The sequence below is a fragment of the Chroicocephalus ridibundus genome, chromosome 7, assembly GCF_963924245.1.
Source record: "Chroicocephalus ridibundus chromosome 7, bChrRid1.1, whole genome shotgun sequence".
Classification (NCBI taxonomy): Eukaryota; Metazoa; Chordata; class Aves; order Charadriiformes; family Laridae; genus Chroicocephalus; species Chroicocephalus ridibundus.
Window position 1 is genome coordinate 40,436,858 of NC_086290.1, and position 14,715 is coordinate 40,451,572.

The 14,715-nt window shown below is 49.0% G+C and overlaps 1 protein-coding gene across 5 annotated transcripts in view; it reads right to left on the reverse strand.

Annotated features, from left to right (window-relative positions):
• Positions 1–736: 736 nt before the first annotated feature.
• ERBB4 (erb-b2 receptor tyrosine kinase 4) overlaps positions 737–14,715 on the reverse strand; it is a 630,546-nt gene continuing 616,567 nt past the window's right edge. For 2 of the 5 annotated variants that reach the window (XM_063340406.1, XM_063340407.1), the window contains exons 26-28: positions 13,424–13,471; positions 12,145–12,436; positions 737–9,595 (exon numbers count right to left, since the gene is read on the reverse strand). In XM_063340406.1, the coding sequence (XP_063196476.1) occupies positions 9,159–9,595; positions 12,145–12,436; positions 13,424–13,471 (777 nt within the window). In that variant the 3' untranslated portion in view covers positions 737–9,158. The remainder of the gene's footprint in view (positions 9,596–12,144; positions 12,437–13,423; positions 13,472–14,715) is intronic. The other 3 variants (XM_063340408.1, XM_063340409.1, XR_010071879.1) reach the window with 2 other exon arrangements.

Consider the following 14,715-nt stretch of genomic DNA (forward strand, 5'->3'; position numbering starts at 1 on the left):
GGGCCAGGGCAGGTGAGTGTGGGTGAATGGGCTGCAGTCGGTCACTGGGTGAGTTGGGGCTTGGGCCGTGGGACTGAGACCGCTCAGAAACCGTCCCTTTTTGGTTAAAACACTTAAAGCTCAGAACTGGACAGCCCTGGGACGTAACAAGTTGGGGGGTGCAACACACACAGCGGGGTGGGGGCGTTCAGAGAAGGCCGTTGCTGGAGGAGGGAGCCTCAGTGCACCCTGGTGTGGAGTGGGGCGGCCCCGGGGTGCCAGAGCCGGGGGCTCAGGAAGGACACGCTGCTCCCAGGCTGCTGCAGCTTCGGGGTCTGCTCAGCCTCAGCCGTGCCCTCGCTGCCCCTTCTGGTGACAGCCAGCTGTGGAACAGCTGGAGCCAACCTCCCTGGGGTGGCGTGTCCTGTCCCCCCAGCGTCCCCCACGGGCTCCTCACCGGCCTGTCCCTGGCCACCCTGGGCATGTGGGGCACTACGGCTCCAGTGGTGGGTTGGGGAGGAAGAGACTTTGGGTTTTGGCAGGGTGATGTTTCAGCAGACCCTGGTGGGGGGCACTGTGGGCCAGGGAGGGGGTAGATCGGGGTTGAGATGTCCCCCCCGGCCCAGCACAGGTGACAGCGCCAGGCTCTGCCCGGGCAGGGTCCGAGCCACTGGCTCTGCCAGAACACAGGGAGCCCGTGCTGCTGGAAGCACTCAAGCTCTGGGAAGAAGTTTCACGCGTCCACAGAGACTTTGTTTCATATTTTATTGAATTTCATTTATATTAAATTAAAAATATATTTCTGACAGATTCATGTAACAAAAAGGCAGAACAGTTTTCAAATTGTTCAGCTGGGATGAGCGCGGGTTGATGCAAGGTGGGTCGCAGTCTACATTTGCCTTAACAAACAGATAAAGCTCTACCCCAAGGACCATGAGGAGAAACTCGGGACTGCACACGGGGCGGAAAATATAACCACACAAAGAGAAGATCCACAGGTTTCTCCCCAGTCTCCAAACAAGACAAAAGGGGAGGGAAGAAAAAAAAAAGAAAAAACAAGAAACCATGAAAAGAAGGGAAATTATGCTAAAATATGTACCTAATATTAACCCAGGTCAGTATGTATTTTAACAGTGCATAATCCTCAATAGCTAAAATATGAGAAACAAAAGGTTAAAGTAACATTACGCCACACGCAATTGGCATACCCTACTGTGTAAGCAAGTGCAGAAAGTCTGAACACACCACGATAGTGCTAAAACACAGAATCACACAGAATGCCAAAAATGGTACTTCTAACCAAAACCAGAGGGTGGGAAGGGAGAGAAAGAAAAGGGGAGGAGCGGCTTAAATCACAAGCAAATTACCTATATACAAATCAACCCTAAGGACAATTATGTTCCAAATAATGGTGTCCACAAGGAAAATAAAAGCAACATTATCCTTATTTACAAATGCAACTAGCTGTGTCTTTAACAAGCTATAAAAATACTATTCACATTTTCAAAGTAACATACAGTAGGTTTTGTATTTTTTTTTTTGTTTCAGAAAGGCAGCTAACTCTGAATGCATCACTTTGCGAGAAATGAGTCTCTTCCCCAACGTGCTGACGCTTCTCTTCTTCTGAAGGTACTTCCTAAGGCAGAAGTATTGTTTTGTCTCTTTGCCCTTTGAGACCAGGGAGAATTGGCTAAAACTCAGACCCTCCCCATCTCTGCCTCTCACCTGCCTCCCTGCAGGTGGCCGGGCTGGCTGCCCTGCGCCAGGCCAGTTGCCCTGGGCCACCCTGGCTGCAGGGAGCATGGCCCATGGCAGCAGCCGCCCCCCGCACCGCCCCCACGGCGTGGGGCAGGAGCTGGGCACTGCTCCTGCGTCACCTCCCAGAGGGGGCTCAGCCTGTGATTTTGAGGGGACAGTGTTCTCCGGGCCTGGGACTGGAGCCTCATCACAAAAGTTGATAGTTCAAGACTGCCAGGTCAGGAAATACATTTTGGATGTCTCCGTTTTCAGGAGGAGACTGCTATTTCCCCTCCCTATGCGAGGGCTGCTACCTCTTCAGAAATTCCAGCTTACGATGTTGGGGAAATTGCAAAAACTGGGCCAAAAAAAGGATTAAAACCGTAGTGGATAATGTATTGAATATGTACCAATTTCCAACATTAAAATGCTATAAAAAATGTGTTTTCATTGACCTGCATTTTCCTCTTAACACACGCCACCATAAGAAGGCAAGTACCCAGCAACTACCGTCAGTCCCCCTGCTGAAAGGAACAGTGCTGTAGTGCATTCAAAGTTAGCTACCCCTTACACAGCTGCTCAGTTAATAATCGACCCATTTAACAGCAGTACCAGTTTATGCTACATATGTCAGAGTACCTTACCTCAAAAGAACGGCATACATATCTACACTTACTTATAAAATACCATTCACAGTTTATTACTGTGGTTATCCCAAAAGGGTTTAGTCTTCGGAGTGCTATGGACAATACAGTGTTTTCTCCCTAAGAGGCCTCGGAGGCTGGGCAGGGCGGGGGGATGGCGGCGCTGGGGGACCAGCACTCACAGCTCCATGCTCGTGTGTGCCCTGCTCACCCCCCAGCCGCCAGTGAGGGTGCCGTGCGGACGCACCTCTGCCCCGGCAGTTTCACCCACGACACGTACGGAGCACGATTTCATGGCTTTTTTATTGGGGGATGGGGGGGCGGGGTGAAGGACTGGGACGTAATTACTCGCACTGCGTTAACGCCTTACAAATCTCCCCGTAAAACCCCTCTCTACCAAGGTCCGCAATGCTCGCTCTCAAAATTAAATAATGGGGAAAAAAAAAGCAGCTCTGACTCCTCTTGTTTCCTAATCAGGAGAACGTCCCTGGGTTTCCCCGCACGGCTTTTCCTGGCCTGTCGGCACAGAGCCCAGCTGGAGGATGCCCTGGGTGGAAGCAGCTCTTCAGGAGGCTCTGCTCAGGAGCTGCACCGGCTGCAGTTCCAGCACCTCCCACCGAGTCCCACCCCCACCGCTCAGACCTGAACACCCGCAGGCACCCCCCGAAAGGCCCTCTGTGCCTCCAAACCAACGGGCACCCCCAGGCCCAGCACAGAACCATCGGCTGAGCCGCACCCGCCAGGAATTGCCCCACGAGCAATGAGCCTGCCGGCGTTACACCTACTCATCCACACAACGGTACGGGAACATGACCCTGTGCTAAAATAAAATGATAGCAAAGGTGGAGACGAGTGATTTTTGGACATTTTTAGAGTGGTGCTTCTAGCCGTGGAACTTTATTTCTGTTATTTATTCTGAATTTGAAAACCCCGTTTGTAACAGTGCCCTTTTGTACCTGCGTAACACTTGGCAAGAGCAAGAAAATAAAAGAGAGGGAATCTTGCAAACACGGCAGCGCTGCAGAGGCTGCCCTGTGGGACAATGTGGCTCCTTGCACGGGACGGAGCGTGAATATTGCAGTCAACCACCCCCGCCCTGCACAGCCCCGGCTTTCCAATAAATATTTGAACCCAAATCCAAGGTTTTCTATCACAACAGACGAGCTGTTGTGTCAGCAGCAGAGGTCCAAGATCCATGGGAATGAGAATATTGCAAGTGACAGAGCTAGAAATGAACAGTCTTCATGTAACTGCAAGAACGCCACCTTTTAAAAAGTATTTGCTGAAGGGAACTCGAGGCGATACTGTCCCCTTCGAGGTGCTCTGCAGGAGCCAAAGAGGTGACCGATAACCAGAGGGTGGGCTCTGGTTCATGCTACAGCCTCTGTTCCACCCGCCACCCTGAAGCTGAACAGTCTTCAGAGCAGGTCGCGACCTACCTGAGCTCAACAGTTCCAAATGGGATTCAGAAATCAGGGTGGAAGCCCCGACACGCCAGTTGTGCAAAGCGAGGGAAAACTCCATCCTAACAAGTGAGTGAGCGATGTCCCTGCCGTCAGTCCCTGCCTGCGGCTTTTATGCTACTCCCGTTCCCCCCGCACTGAAAGGGTCGGCAGGCACAGGGCGCGAGTGTCCGTGTGGGTGCTGCAGTGGCTGCTCCCTTTCCATAAAGAGATGCCCGCCCAGGGTGCCCAGGGCTCCCAGGGGGAGCAAGGCTGACCGGGATTGCCTTCAGTTATCCTGGGGATTACACGACCAACAGCCTAATTCTGAGTTGTGCCAAAGCCTCCTCATCTCCCGGGTGGTACAAAGGAGCCCAAATAATCCTTCATTCCTTTAGCTGCCACCATGATGCAGGACACCTATGCATTCACCCCATTAGAAAAAAAAAAAGATTTTTTGTTTAATATCTGAGTTTCCCATACAGATCCATCCTCAACTCCCCCCCAGTCTATATTTCTAGGCTGGCTCACCTCACAGCTAGTGCTTGTCACAGCTCGCTCTGGAGCTACGGAAAGAACTGATCCACAGAGCCGGGGCCAAGCTGGTCTTTCAGAGGTGCCATCGGTTTTGCTTCTAGGCTGGGATTAGTGGTGGCTGGGGGGGGGAACACTCCCCTGTAACCCCCTCTCAGTCCTTAGTGCAGCAGGTTGGTATCAGCTCGTGCACAGGCTGCCCTGCCCCAGGCCCCGCTACGCAACTGCCCCTGGAACACAGCAGCGGGGCAGGAAGGGAAAGGTATTTTCCCATTACTCATAGAATCATAGAGTGGTTTGGGCTGGAAGAGACCTTAAAGATCATCTAGTTCCAACCCCCAGGAATAAATGAAAAGAGATCACTGCATACAATTTCTGCAGTCAAGAAACGCATTTTCTACCAAATAAATGCTGCAAAGGAGGGTTAATGCAACCCTCCGCTGTACAAAGGCAAGGATTTCTGGGCTGAGCTTACGGTACCTGACACAGACCCACACTGGTGATGCTCGCTTGGATTTATTTCCATTTCTTGCTAGCTGTGAGAGATGACCCATCTGAAAGCAAGCTGTAAATACGCGGCTACATCTGAGCAAAGGGCCCTGTAAGAATCCCTCCTGGCTATTCTGCAGAAAAAGAAAAATTTGAAAACAGCTGAAACTTAAAAGTAGTTGGTTTCAGTCAATTATGTTACAGCAAGTCAATCAGATCCCACATCCACATCTGTTTGAAATAACCCTCAGGACGATAATAACATCTAAGACAGGTATCACCGAAGGAAATTAGGAAAAAATAAGGTGCTGTTGTCTTTGATTTAGCGCATTGCTTTGTGCCTTGGCCAATGGCTGATACACACCTGGGCATCTGCTCTTGAAAAGTTAGTCACTGCTCTTCTGTCGCGCAGGCTACGATAAGGGAGAGCCAAACACACACAAATAGGAGACTGCATTATAAAATCCACAGAACCCGATGGTGCTGTGTACAGATACCAGGGTAGAGCTAGAGAATTAATTATACCTGGACAAAGCATTTCTGCTGATGCTCTCACCTACTGCTTTGTGCTGACAAAATGCAGTTTGTGTGGAAATACCTGCTTTTTCCCCAAACCTGTGATTATTCATTTAAAAGCCTGACCCTCGTACATTTTAATAACATCATCAGTTGAATATTTGCCCCAATTTTGCCACGTGCATTTGCCCCCCTTCCTTTCAGCAAGCCAGCGGCCATACCCACGCAGGCAGATCCGCGAGTTAGGGCCAGCCAGGTATTTCTGCTGATCAGGTTAAAGCAGCCGAACACTTCTGCTCTTAGTTCTGCCCGTTTTTCTTTAACCGTAGTTAAACTTTGGCAGAGAGACAAAAACCTGCTGTAGCAGCTCAGGGGCACTGCTCTTCCAGAGGAGACGTGCACATTTCGGGGCTGTGTTCAGAACACCGCCATTCCTACTGGGGAAAGGAACCAGTTAACGGGATGCCCAGCCCCACGCGGGCCCGTAGGCTGCAACACAAGTCAGCTACTGGCACAGCAGGAAACATAAAGACCATTTTTTGGCAACTGCAACTCAAATCAGAAGCTCAGGGGGGCAAAAAAAAAAAGTCCATTTGTGAGGCTGCAGTCTGTTGAGTTTTCCATCGTCAGGAATCACTGTGTTCATTAACCCTTTGTTTGCCCCCTGCTGCTCGGGACACAGCCAGCACGGCCTGGCCCCCGCGCAAGGTACCGTCCCTCCTGGCCTTCCTGCTGTCTCGCTCCAAGGAACCTCTGCATTTCCACACTACTTAATATATTATATCACACCCACAGTCAACAATTAAAATGAATAAATAATTCAAGTTTTGTAAGAAATAAAATGTTAAATTGTTAAAAACCACAGTTATTTACATTTTGATTATTCGACAGGCTTGTTCCAACACTGGTACCACAGAGAAAGAAACAGCCTCACCTTCCGTTAGCAGCGACATCCCAGCACTGTCCCACCGGGTCTGGAGGCGTGCACGCTTCTGCCCCAGCAGCCTTTGGGCGCACCTCTTTGAATTCAAACTGGTAAGCTGTACCAGGATTTTATTTTATTTTTTCTCCATTAGGAGTTACTCTGTTACAAGACTTGTTCAGGGACAGATCAACCCGTTTTTCTCCACCTACCTATGTAACCCGGGCTGCTTCTGCACTGAATCAGGACATCCACAGCCCTGTGCCGGTCTTTGTCCCCAGGCAGCTTGGCAATTGTGTCCCAACCTGGCAGACCTTTGCCCGTGCTTCAGACGACACCCTGTGAGCGCTGCCACTGTCAAACCTTCCCTGGAATGGGATCTCCAGGACCTCAGGCCGCCCCCCATGCCCCTAACCGCTGGCCAATGCCCGCTTCTGTGTCCTGACAAAGTCATGAGGAGTTACGGGAGGGCACCAGGAAGAGGCAAGGCCTCTCACGTTCACGGCTTTTTGTAACCATCTATCCCACTTGAGTGGTGTGCTGGTCACTTGGCGCAGCCTCCACAGACCACCTTGGTACCACTTGACCCAGCATTTCCTTTTAATAGCTTCCAAGATCTGTACTTGTTCTTGCTGTTTTCAGACTCTTCAGCTACCTACTCGGTTTACAGGTTTAATACCTGCCCCGCAGCTGGTTCAAGCTGGCCTGAACACACCTGATGCAGAAGCAGGCTGTTGGCTGAACCAACCTTGACCTAGTGATCACACACAGTTTGTTCCCCATCTACAACCAACCCAGGTTTGAAATCTCTTCATACCTTTGTCAAGCTGACCCTCAGCCACCAAGATCTGGGTAACTACTGCTCGTTTCTTACTCCTTCCTCTGCTTACAGCTGGCAAGCTGTTCAGATGGCAGGACTCTGGAGGAGCTTGATGCCATTTCCAGAACACTGGTTGTTGCTGGTTTCGTTGCTAGGTTAGGTCACCCCAAAGATCTCGACTTTACCAGTACTGAAGCGCATAAACTGAAATACTGTTGTACCACCTAAGATTGCCATCCATCGGGTATTGTTTCTTCCCCTTTAAAAAAGCCTTGATGAATAGAGACATAGGCAGATCTTCAAAGGTACTTAAGAGTTCCTTAAGATTTTCGGTGGGAACTAGGTATGCAAATGCTCTTACACACATGGGTCTTACACATCTGCCTCAGGTTGCTAAAAACGTCCAGAACTCTGGCTGAAAGGTATTTCCAAAGAGGAGCAGGCCAGGGGGTGGGGTGTCTACCTAAAAACTGAGGTTGATGAAAGCAGAACTAAGTGCAAGGAGACTGACTTATTTACAATTGTGACCGAAAGCTCTGCGAGTCATGCACATTTTGACTTCTCAAACCGCATATGCACCGACTTCTGTGCCAGAGTACTCCTCCTTCTAGAAAAAAGTATTCCATCCTGTGCTGCAAGCCAGAGCAAGCCATTTGTCTCCTCCGATGCCATTCAGGGCTTGCTCTGCTGTCCTTCACGTGGCAGCAGTAAGAGCTGGCTGCTCTGTCACTGTATTCTCTGAAGCAGTCAATGCAATGGCCTGTCAGAACTGGTGGACATTGTTCCAAAGACTTGATTTGCTTCATTTTGGCATTTCCACAGTCATCCTTTACATATAATTAATTTTTTTTTAAATTTAAAATTATTGTTTTGCATTTTGCTGGTCACTTCCATATTGCTTCATTCAAAATCCAGAAAACAGTTCAAATAAAATCGGAGCTTAAGTGCAAACAAACTTTCCAGTGAACTGCTATGTGCATTTTCTCCAGTCCAGTGTCTGTCTTCCAGTTTCAAGGACCCTTCCCACCACCACCCCACAGAACACCAGCAGACTTCATGACCCATACCCAACTCTCCGGTTCTCCATCTTGTCCTCAGTGTTGCCTGACAGCATCCCCAACTCCCTTCATGATCACGAAGAAGAAAAAGAGGGAAGAATTTGTTTGGGTCTTTTTATACCTATAGTCAGCAGGTATAAAACAGGAAAGCAAAGCTTTTTGCATACAAATCTTGGTTTCTTGGCCTGTCTTTTAGCTTCAAAAAGAAGATGTTGGAGGTGTGGTTTTGTTACTCTTCTGAAAGGGTTTTTGTGTTTAACGTGTTTGTCGTGTTGGCACATATACAAAAATGGCCGTGTCATGTACCAGTTCTAAGCTGGAGTCTCTGTGGTTAGGAATTGGCACAAAATCATGGTGTGGCTCAGAAAAAGGGTTTGTTTAGCTGTATATTAGAGTCACATCATCATTTCTTGGAAAGCCACGATGAAGATCTGAACGATTATGAAACGCCAGGTTAGCCATTTTCAGTTGCTGGGATAGAAAGTGTTAGAGAAAGAAATTGGATTCTCAATCTCAATTACTATGCTATCACACATGATATAAAAATTGTCCATTTTCCCCCTAATGGAAACTGCATTGAGATTTCCAGGAATGCTGTATGGACTCTCCTCAGCTCCTGCTGACAGAAACAGCCCCTCTGTGGCTTTCCCTACAGCGTCTGGGTTGAATCACTGAGAACTAGCTCCACAGCAGGCAACACTGCCGCTGGCCTTTACTGGTACCGTCTGGCTTCTCTGACCGTCCGACCCTCTAGAGCTGCGGAAAGTGAGAAACGCCAGGTTGTACGCGCCTTCTTTCAGTCTCTTTCCTTCCTTCCTTCCAGGTTCCCAACCCAATCTGCAAACCACTCCAAGACATCCTTTCACTTGGAAATAGCAAAAATGAGTGAACTGGCAAGAGGAGGAAGCTCATGGGAGAAAGAAAGGGAGGGAGGGGAGAGAGAGAAAAGGAGAGCAAGAGAGGAGGAGTGAGGCAGCTAGAAGGGGTTGCCTTTCCACTTCCGTAAGACCGCGGTCACTACACCACCGTATTTCGGTGTCTGTAGGGCGGCGGGGGCAGCACAGTGCCAGGCTTCAGGGAGAACTCGGAGAGGTATTCAGGATTCTCTGCCACAATGGGCCGGATCCGTCCGTTCTGTTTGTAAAAGTATTTTGTGCTGTACTCTTGCAGGTAGTCCGGGTGCTGGAGGGTGCTTCGTGGGGGCAGGCTGTGATTCCAGTAGTCTGGGTTGTCAAAGGCCTTCTTGGCTTTCTCCGGCAAATTGTTCTTCAGGTACTCAGCATTTTCCAAGGTGTTTGCAAAAGTGTTGAGGTACAATGGCTCGTTCACGTACTCATCCTCTGCTTTGGGCTGCCCGTTCGGAGCATTGTGATACTCTGGGTTGTCCACAGCTTGGAGATCTCCATTTTTCCGTCGGGAGACAAATGGGTTCTCTTCCACCGGGTTTAGGTAATCTAAGGAAAGATAAAAAATAAATGAGCAAAGAGAGGGAGTAATCCATCCATGTAGCAAGTATCACGTGTACATTACTACCAGGCTGTACCAGAAGCAGTACTTGGACGTGTTTGTCCTCCACCCCAGCCATTCCTAGAACTGCAGATGAGATCAGGTGCCGACTATGTTGAACGCACTTGCTAAAAGTGAAGAATTTACAAACTAAACAGACGATATGGGTTAAAGTGAAGACCCTGGGAGATGAAGGGACTCATCAAACATACTGGCAAACTAAACTACAGCCGTTGCTGAGCCATAGCCTGTCTTGCTTGAGCCTGGGCTCCCTCTCAGTGTATGATCTACAGAGCCAAACACGCCAAGCGACTCCTGCCTCTGCTGCTGACTCTCTGTGCAACCTTGGACATATCTGTCAGTCCCTCCAGAAAGCTCTGTAGAAATCTTAGTTAAGCCTCTCTGTACAAAAACCATCCCCAAGGGCTAACTTCTAAGACAGCTTCATTTCTAATAGAACAATTTGCCTGATTAAAAACCTTCCATCCCTGAAGGACAAAGGGCCTCGAAGCATTATGGAAAAAATTATTCAAATGAGCCCTGGAAAGAGTACACGAGAGCCTTACATCAGCGCCAAAACAGGACTTGCAGCAGGTTCAAATTACCTTCTGTGGATTAACAGCACAAAAAATTGTAGCTGAATTGCAGAAAGGTTTTAAAGCATATGGAGCTTCTGTGGAAAGCTAGACAGGGCGCGGGGAGGGAAGAGAAACATGAAGAGACTGGCTGTCCTAGGTTAGAAACACACGCTTAGTAAGGTCTCTCCCACGGTCACACACAGGTGACCAAGCCACGGGGCAATGGAGTTGTTGAGTGTCATGTCCTGCTTTGCCCTGTGTATAAGGAGGTCTCGCTGCAAACCAGAAAGCCAGTCAGCCTGGGCGGGAGGGGGGTCACTGACACTGCAAGGGAACGGCCTGGAGGTGAGCCAGGGACAAGAGGGACGGGGGGTGGGACCCCTGCAGCAAGATACGTCAAAAGCATCCAGTTCGCTCAAGTCTGGAAAAGGTCAGATCAAATCACTTCCACTATTAATTCTGCCTTTCATCTCCAAGCCCCCGCCATTAGTGAGGGATGATCTCTCAGCCTGCCCATGTCACACAGGGATTGCCGACACGAGACCTCTGTTTCCGGTGGCGCGGCTCTGGTCGTGGGCTCTGGAGACAGAGTCCTGCCTGCAAGGAGACAGGCCCCTGCCTGTTGTAAGAGGGTTGCTATGGTCCCCTTCAGCTCTGGTTTTATCCAGGATGGGGAAAAAACTATTAAGTGTGTAAGTTCAAGACTTAGCGAGTACCTTTGAATACATAGCTAAAACTTTGCTGGATCTGAAGTGAACAGGCACGTGTGCCTGTACCAAGACCGTAGTGGGAACATACTATTTTTTAGCGATGACAGCCAAGCAGAGCTTTGATTTGAATCCCCCAGCTGACAGACAGCATGCAGCATCGTGGCCACACTGCGACATCCCTGTGTCTGCGCCCAGTGAGGCAGGCGGGAGGTCCTTTCTCATCTGCCACATCCCCGAGGGCTCCGGTGGCACCTGGGAAGTGTGTAAGTTCCTGCAGCACTCTGAGGATCCCCAGGGCGAACCTGGACGTGAAGATACGCGTGGGCTCACGCCGAAGCAAACTCACAGCATCGCATCTCTTACTGCAAGGTGGCTGCTGAAGCGTACTGCACGTGTGCGCTCCCACAACGGCTACTGCTGTGGGTCAGGCCCCAGGACTCCCTCCCTCCATTTCCACCATGTAACACAAAGGGTAAGCGGATTCCAAATTCTGAAGCAAACTCAGTGGTTACTTGGCATTTACATTTGCATTAATTAATTTCTTTAAAGCTAACGCAAAGGTCTGAAAGCAAATTGCTAATGGCATATCCCCTTACACCTAAATGACTGCTGTCACTATTTAAATAGGAAGAAACAAATGACAGCGAACTGGGAAGAGTAGCACTGTGAGCTGGCACAGATCTAGGCAAACTTCACCTTGCAGTGATGGTCTCTCCGAAGCACATCTTGTTCTTTCAATCCTAAACTTCTCTTGAGTATAAAATGCCAACTGTGTGTATCACTTCTGTGATATGTTCAACGTGACATTTACCAAGCACAATGCCATGAAGATAAAGAAGATCAATAAACACAGCAAAGTGAAGACTACAGCTGGCAAAAGACGGATCCTTTTCTTGGAAATAACTGAAGATTTGTGTTTGGATAAGAAGGGGGTTTGGCTTTTTTTCATTCCCCTCGCTCACTATTTTCCAGAAAGAAAAGTTAAAGGGGAATTACCAAACGACACTTCGGCACACTTGAGCTTTTCCAAATAGAAAATTAAGCCAAGAAAAGCGAATCCCCATGCAAAGAAATATTAACCAAGTCAGAATGTTTCAACCTTGCTGAGTTACTCGAGAAAGCCATTTTTGGTGAAAAGCTGCTGATGTAGAAAAAGAGACAATGCAGTCAGACTACAGCAGGAGCTTCTCCAGAAAGACAATTTTTTACCTGTTTTAGGTTTGTCTCGCATCGGCGTCATGTACCCGTCCTCATCCAGCTCTCCCCGGACAACCCGCTCAGGAATGAAGACCGTGGGATCGGCGCTGTACCTCTGGGTGCTGCTGTCCTCTTTTGCCAGGGTTGCCACTTGTTTTCGTAGCGTGCCGTTACAGCAAGTATCTTCAAAGATCTCTGCTGTGGCTCCTTGAGCAACTGGGGCTTCTGGTATAATGCAGCCAGGAGCTCTGTACGGCATCGGCACTTCTGCAGCGTAGCCACCATCTCTGTACACAAACTGGTTCTGTTGAAAAAGAAAAGGCAGCGTGAGAAAGGAGGCTCCGAGGGGAGAGAAGACGCGACAGCAAGTCATCTCTGTGGCTCCTCCGCCTTTCCTGCCACACTTGCTCAATGATGCGTTTCACCGGGCAGGTGAAGCCTTGTCACCCTGCAGAGCACTGCGCTCCCAGCGCCGCTGGGCTGGCAGCAGCACAGGCTCTGTCGTGGAGCGGCAGAGGATCCGTCTGCCCGGTGGTGCTGAGCCGGCGTCCCCTCCCGGGAAGGCACCACCGGGGCAGCCAGGGGAGCAGGGAAGCGGGCTGGCTGCTCAGGGCTGGCAACGGGGCTAGAAATGGGGCAGGAAAACTTGTCTCCTACCTAGGCATGTGGAGGTTGGATATACGCAGCTGCATGAGGCGCACACAGTATCTCCTCTTCTATTACTTTGGCAATCTCCCCTGATTTCTAAACAAAACCCTTAAGCCTCATGCTGGGGAGATCTCCTTCTGCAAAGGGGACTGGGGATAGAGGACATTAGCATCTCTGAACTCTTGTTTATTCCTGGGGGGCCTGCATTTAGGGTGTCCTGCAGTGATGATCACACAGTCACCCAAGCGCATTTCAGGCTGGTGACCTGTGTTCGTATTGGGACCTCAACTCAGTGGTTCAACTCAACCTACCATTCTGCTTGTCAGCAAGGGCGTGCAAGGAAATTTTGACATCATGACCTATAAATAGGAAGGAAAAATGTACAGATTCATCCAAGACTGTTTCCTAAACGCTTTTTCAAGAAAAGTTGTCAGTTGGCAGAATTTTGGGTGTGGGTCCATAGAGCTTGCACACGAATCCAGGCTGAGTGTAGAAATCCTGACTATTTCATTGCTTACATACACACTCCATTCACTGTTGGGTTTGGGACAATTTACGTAGGAAAAAGGAGTTTGAAACAGAAAACACATAGTGAAGGAAGGAGGAAAACCTAAAGGATGAAGGTTGAATGAGAAATACTTACTCCTGACATAGGGGTGTAGGCAGGAGGAGGGCTGTGTCCAATTTCACTCTAATAGGAAAGAAAAATGGAATGATGGATACGTAGTAAGAGGTCACATGAATGAAACAAGTCACATGAGCTGTATGAGCTAATGGGGGGAAACATGCACTTCAGTTAGACTTCCTAACTGAATCCAAAATTCAAAGAATTCAGTCATGGCAAATGTCTCACCAACATCAACAAGCTCTGTGCCCCACATGCCCCACCAGCCTTAGGGCGGGCTACTGAGTTCCTCTTGCTGGCTAAGGGCAAGTGCCATGTCACACCTGCTGACACTTGTATATCCTGCAAAGGTCTCGTGCCTAATTTTTGGAAAGGCAGCTTGTACAGAAAGAATGACAGATGGTGCACTCAACTTCAAAGGAAATACAGGGCAGAAGTGCAGAAAGCACCTAGCTCCAAGCCGCGGCTTCCTTTCCCAGGGACAAAGCAGGACAGGGATAACCGAGAGGGCAGGAGGGTGCAGGACTGTCATTAGACTGTCACAGCCAGCCTATGTGTCACAGGACGAACAGTCCCTAGGCTCGAGTGAGCCCACACAGCACAGCAGCTGCTGGATTTCAGGACTCCAACATGCCCCGGTCCTGCTCTCAACATACACCGCTCTTCTAACGTCACCTCTCTATCACAAGCTAAGGGGTTTTACCGAGAAGTCTAGAGGCTGTACATCAAAGTACCCCTGCAGAGATCTGCATTTTGATATTGGTTTCTGGAACCACCTTACGCTGCCCTGTGGACCCCGAGCTGCTGTAAGGTCTCCAGCACAGCGGCTGCATTTATAGTTATTACTGCTGCTCAAACCCGGCCTGGTTTTAACTGAGCAAATGCTGATTTTTGGAGGAAAATAAAAATAAAACAAAGAACTCTTTATTTTTCATTTGGTTTTCTACCGCCAAAATGTTATTTTTGAGACTACAAGTTCAGTTCTTCATACTCATTTTGTTTCCCGTTTTGTTTCAAAAACGTTACTGTATCTCCCTTATCTCTGAGGAAAAGAAAAAGTCAGGGTTTGAAAAAAGAAGGTCTAAATTTGAGATAATTAGAAGGAAAACTCCACTGCATCAGGAAAGAAGCCTAAGCACCCTGAGAACACTCCACTTTAGAAGATATCTCATTCATCAAAATCTGTTTCAAAAACACATCCACACCAAGAAACACAGAAAACTTGCAAGACAAGACAACACGCATCCTCACATCGTAAGGGTTGGATGTACTACAGCCAATCTTTTCCACACAAACTTCTTGCCAAAGTT